Genomic DNA, 5,376 nt, shown 5'->3' on the forward strand with positions numbered 1-5,376 from the left:
AAATGATATATATATATATATATATATATATATATATATATCATTTCAGAAATAAAGTTTGTAACCACAAAGACTGAAGGCTGCAGAACATCTTCCCTTTACCGTTTTTAAAGGGACTGCTTAGAAAACATAATACAGTGCAAGTGGTAATGCAAGAAAGGGAGATTAAAGGTTGTGACGCAAATGTGAGACAAAAAGATGCAGACACAAAACATAAAGTGTGGCTTGTCTTGTTAAAAAGAACGTCTGCCAACCAGCTGGCATTAATTGGCCTGTAAAATTCACATCTAACCTGGGAACAAAATAGATCCAAACCTAACGTACCGTGAACAACCTAAATTCCAAGAAACTATGAAAACAGACAACTTTTAAGCCCAGTGAAATGAACCTGCAAAGCCTGGTAAGGTTTCCCCTTCAAATGGAGATCTAAGACAAGAATTACACAGTGGGACACCACTCGCACACGCCTTTAACTTTCGGGACTGGCACTTTTTGTCTACATTTGCTTATCTTTGATTGCTTCAGATGCCCACCTCTCAAGGTGTGTCACTTGTTCATGTCCTTCTCACACCCTGTGGCATGTTTCTATGTCATCTGTGAGCCACGAGCGTCCCCATCAGGACTGAGGGCAGCAGGCCGACCTTGAGCAAAAACGGCAGCTGAGACAATAGGTAAATGAGCTCCTTCACTTACTAAGTTCTCATATTCACTACTGTCCTCATCATCATTTTCGTCATCCCCTTCATCATCATCATCATCATCATCTTCTTGCCCTGCAGCTTGTCTGTCTAATGAATCAGAGCTTGATCCATCGCCGTTGCCAAGGTATGGGGAGCTGGGAGTGCTAATGGGATTCAAACTGGCATTGAGGCCTATACTCAGCCTGAGGCCTAAACCCAGGTCCGTCCCCACTGGGACAGGGGTAGGGTGTCCTGGAGAGCCCACGGCTTGAGGTCGCGGCAACAGAGCAGCACTGGTTGGTGGGGAAGAGGAGGAGAGCAGATTGTCATCTTGGGATAAGAGGTCAGTGTAAGACAGTGGGTTTGGTGAGGTACTAGGCCGCTCTGGAGCAGAGGGTGCGTCAAAATTTATCCTGGAAAGAAGGGAGACCTCGGAAGGCTCTGTGTTCTCCTCTGGAGTGGATTGAGAGTTTTCATGGCGCCCTTTTCACACACACATAAAAAAAGAGACATATAAGTTTGCAAGGCAAACAGTGGTTTAAAATGACACATTAAAAAAGGTACATACTTCTTTCCTCTTCTGCTGCCATTCGCTTCCTGAGAGCCATTTGTTGTTTGAGTTTGTTCACATCTTCTTGAATTTTCTCTTTAATACGTTCACTTTGTTCTACCTCCCCACACACGGCCTGTAAAAAAAAAAAAAAAAATGACGTATACATCTTCTGAGCAGAGAATTCCAGTTTGTGTAAAGGACCACCAACCCAACTCACCTGGACTTTATCTTGTAGTGCACTGTAGACTTGGAATATTGTTCGGATATCCTTCATCACACCATCTTTGTCAAAGAATTCAGCCCTGACAAAACATTTAGAAAAATAAGACTTTTATCACATATTTGCAAAATGAATTATTACACAGTACAAGCATAACCAGTTTCTTTATTAATACCACACAGCTGAAACAGTAGATCTAATTTTACAAGCAAAGAAAGGCTAACACTGTGCTTGGATGTTACATACAAATTTTTCACTGTGGTCTGCTTTTAACACATGTATACCACCGTCGCAGTGTCTAAAGTAAACCCGGGTGAGCGTCTACATACACCAACCACATACTAAGATTATTTTTTTGTCCTTGAGCCACATCTATTTTTTGAGAAGGTTAAGGTCCTTCAACATCTGCCAGACTATGATGAAGGTGTTTAATGAGACTGTGGTGGCCAGTGTCCTCCTGTTTGCTGTTGTGTGCAGGGGCAGCAGACTGAGGGTAGCGGATGCCAACAGACTCAACAAACTTATGTGCAAGGCCAGTGACGTTGCGGGGGTGGAGCTGGACTCAATGAGTGTGGTGTCAGACAGGCGGATGCTATCCAAGTTACATGCCATTCTGTATAATGGCATGCATCCTCTCCAGGAGCGCATTTAGTGCAAGACTGAGACCACCAAAATGCACTACAGAGCATCACAGGAAGTCATTTCTGCCTGTGGTCATCCAACTATACAACTCCTCTCTCTGAGTGTCAGAGACTCCGTCAACACACTGTTAATACACTGGATTGCTTGCCTTGTCAGCAATATATACACATATTCATAACTGCACTAGAACTGTAAATACTTGAATATATTGAACACGCACGTTGCAAATATTAATATTATATTGTTATTTTTAATCTTCCTCATTGGTTTTATTTTTGCTCAGGTGTAACTATACTTTGAAAATCTTTGTATGTTTACATTGTTATACCCTTGCATGGAGCAACTATAACAAAGCGAATTTCCTCTTGGGATAAAGTATTCTGATTCTGATATTGATCAGAGTCATTTAGGATTAAGTAATGGCTGACCCCGAATCTCAATCCAATATTTGCATTATTTAGCTTTTATTTTTCCAACACTGGTTTGCAGCTTCAGTGTAATCATGTGACACCTCAGTAGATTTAAACAGCACTAATTAAAACTTGTATGTTGTTCCTTAATTACCTTGGAGAATTTTTCATACAACTTGTGTAGCACTTTGTTGGTTATGTATCCAAATCATAGTTTTCCTGTCAGGTGAAAACAGGTGGCTACTCTAACTCTGTTCACAGTGACATGGGTTAGGTGCAAAAAAGGAGCTCCAAACTTACCCATGCTCTTTGATGACCTTTGCGTAGTTGAGGGAAGTGTTGGGTACTGAAGAGGTTTTGTATTCCTGCTGGTTTGTGTTGCCAAGGTTTGGAATAGTGAGGGTTATCCTCTGGTTGTACTTACTGAGAAAAAATGACAAGTTATCACCTTCAAAGCATTCTTTACAAAACAAAGTATTCAACTCCACAAAATGATATGTATTTATCAAAAGATGCTTTAATGAGTAAAGAGTTCTTATTGTGAATGTATACATTTCCAACATTTAAAATCTTTTATTTAAATAAATTAACACAATCTACAGTGTATTGTACTTTTCTAGTCATATCAAGAACTAAATGACTTTCAGAGTACAAATAAAAATCAGTAAATCAACATATTCATATAAAGATTAATGTGCAATTAGACAGTCATTGTTTACCCTATAATCTGTTGAAATGTAAGTTGAAGCTGATGGGAATCAAAAGGTCTGATTAAAATACTAACCTTCCATTTAATGGACGATACAAATCATAAGCCACAACAGCTACTTAAAAGTTCTAGAGAAAAATGCACCACTCCAGTTTTTATTTTCTAAACAAAAACAATATTTTTCACCAGGTTTGAACTATATACATTAGTCACAAAAAAAGTCAAGTCAGATCATCTGGACAGAGTCTTCTTGGTTGCATTAGTATGACATAAATACAATCATGCAGTTTTTCTTAAGGCAACTGAATACTATAGTAATCCTAAAAACTAATTAGAAGGCAAATGTACTTCCTTTTGTTTCCAATTTCAACACTCATTTTTGTAGTATTATTTTCAGAACTAAATAAGCCTATTAAATAAGAGGTGAAATGTCTTCAAGAGACAGGAAAGGAATTATTATTATATATATATTTTGATTTGTTTGTTTGTTTTTTGTAGAGTTTAATCATCAGGCAGAGCATGATGAGATACTAGGATTTTTGTGTATGCGTGTTCATAGTGACCAACATGTCATTACCTGTGGTTAGGTTTGAAGAGCACATACTCCAGTGCATGTGTAGAGCTATTGGCAGTAGAGATGAAGCTAAAAAGAAGGAAGACGAGGTCGGGCACACCAAGCAGCTGTGTGAGCTGGTTGTGGATAATCTGCTCCCTGAAAGACATCTGTTGCTGTGTATTCCTGCGGAAGCGGTACCAACCAATAACATTCTGTATGGCAAAAAAACAACAACAAACAAACAAAGAAAAAAGGTATGTTATATAAACTTTTATACTTTATATTTTAAACTTCTATGCAAAAAACATTTCACAAGCTGAAGTGAATGTAAATATTTAAATTTAAAACAATATATTTTTTTTAAAACATTGCCTTGTTTTAAAGGTGCAATAAAAAATTACACAAGGCTGTTGACACCAGTAAAGAATAAAAGCACTCACTTTTCGTCTACCTTTAAGAATGCTGTTGAGATTTTCTTCACTGACTTTACCTGCGTAGTCATAAAAGCTGAGAAGTGCGGGAAATAAAAAAGCAAGTTGAGTTCAAACACATTTATTAGGTTTCTACTTCTCTGCCAGAACCATCTTATAGCACGTTTTGTCAGATGGAAGCACCTACTGTTCAATGTCCAAACAAATTCAGCTCATGTTAAAACGGATGGATGGTCATTGAGGAAGTTTACAAGTATCAGTTTATTATCAGTGATCTAAACTTATAAACTTAAAAACTAAAGCAAAAGCAGATTATCTTTCACAAGTAGCAGACAAGCTTCATAAAAATGTTAAGCCTTTAAAAAAAAAAATAAAAAAAAACAAGACTCGTACATTAATTTTCATATGAAACCATACATTTCTAAATTTCTGACTACATTTCATAACATAGCTGTGTGTGTTAGTAAATAAGTCATAACTTACCTAAATAACTGGGCACAAGGATCATGGTTATGGATTTCTGGTGGGAACAAACAATGACAGATTTTAGTTCCTCAGAATCAGTCATGCACTTTAATCAAATATAAACTAGAGTGTAAACCCCAAACTGTTGCTAAACTTAGTGTTTGTTCGATATTACATGCTTCACTGTTATTATTTTACTTTACAATCAAGTATTAAATATAAATTAAACATTTTCCTTTACACCTGTGCTGTTCTTATTCAAGTCAAAATGCCTTTCAAAGAAACACAAAAACCTGTGATTTTGTAACTGTCCCTCAAGGTAATAACCAATTACAAACTAGCTGCAATTAGGTGATAATCATACTTCTTAGGGAAAATGTTACAAAACCAGCATTTTGTCTGTTTCTGTGCTTACCTACTACCTGCAGCAGTTCTGCATTGCTAATTTGCGTGTCACTGATGCTGACAGTCTCTTCTTGTCTTACTTCTCCTAATAGGAAGCCCTCCTGTGTAAAGACATTTTCAAAGACTTGTGGTTAGGCACAACTATTAAATTAAATCATAATGGCTCCCTTCCATTAACAACCGTTTTATGGTACAAAAATGAAAAACAACCAAGTTTTTGTGCGCTGCATTTAGAACCAAATTACACCAATATCACAAGTGTAGTTGCAAAACTAAACACCACAGCTATAAGCAATTTTTTTTTT

The 5,376-nt window shown here is 37.2% G+C and overlaps 2 protein-coding genes across 2 annotated transcripts in view; both read right to left on the minus strand.

Annotated features, from left to right (window-relative positions):
- The window catches only part of ctbp2a (C-terminal binding protein 2a), a gene marked incomplete in the record, with an annotated part of 51,026 nt that overhangs the window by 12,992 nt on the left and 32,658 nt on the right, over positions 1 to 5,376 (minus strand).
- Positions 297 to 5,143, minus strand: abraxas2 (abraxas 2, BRISC complex subunit). Its single transcript, XM_037679827.1, has 8 exons — positions 5,082 to 5,143; positions 4,685 to 4,721; positions 4,211 to 4,277; positions 3,792 to 3,982; positions 2,806 to 2,928; positions 1,451 to 1,535; positions 1,249 to 1,366; positions 297 to 1,163 (listed from the first exon to the last, which is right to left on the minus strand). Exons 4-8 carry the CDS (start codon positions 3,935 to 3,937, stop codon positions 586 to 588), a joined length of 1,050 nt encoding a protein of 349 aa, XP_037535755.1. The 5' UTR covers positions 3,938 to 3,982; positions 4,211 to 4,277; positions 4,685 to 4,721; positions 5,082 to 5,143; the 3' UTR covers positions 297 to 585.

Source organism: Nematolebias whitei, chromosome 1 (genome assembly GCF_014905685.2).
Source record: "Nematolebias whitei isolate Nwh7 chromosome 1, NemWhi1, whole genome shotgun sequence".
Classification (NCBI taxonomy): Eukaryota; Metazoa; Chordata; class Actinopteri; order Cyprinodontiformes; family Rivulidae; genus Nematolebias; species Nematolebias whitei.

Bases quoted from the DNA above. Each gene is read 5' to 3' on its own strand.
- abraxas2 (XM_037679827.1), bottom strand. From the start codon at position 3,937: ATGTCTTTCAGGGAGCAGATTATCCACAACCAGCTCACACAGCTGCTT. The intron at 2,929-3,791 runs GTAATGACATGT...ATTTTTTCTCAG, and splicing joins CTCTTCAAACCTAACCACAG to TAAGTACAACCAGAGGATAA. The intron at 1,164-1,248 runs GTATGTACCTTT...GTGTGTGAAAAG, and splicing joins GGCAGCAGAAGAGGAAAGAA to GGCGCCATGAAAACTCTCAA.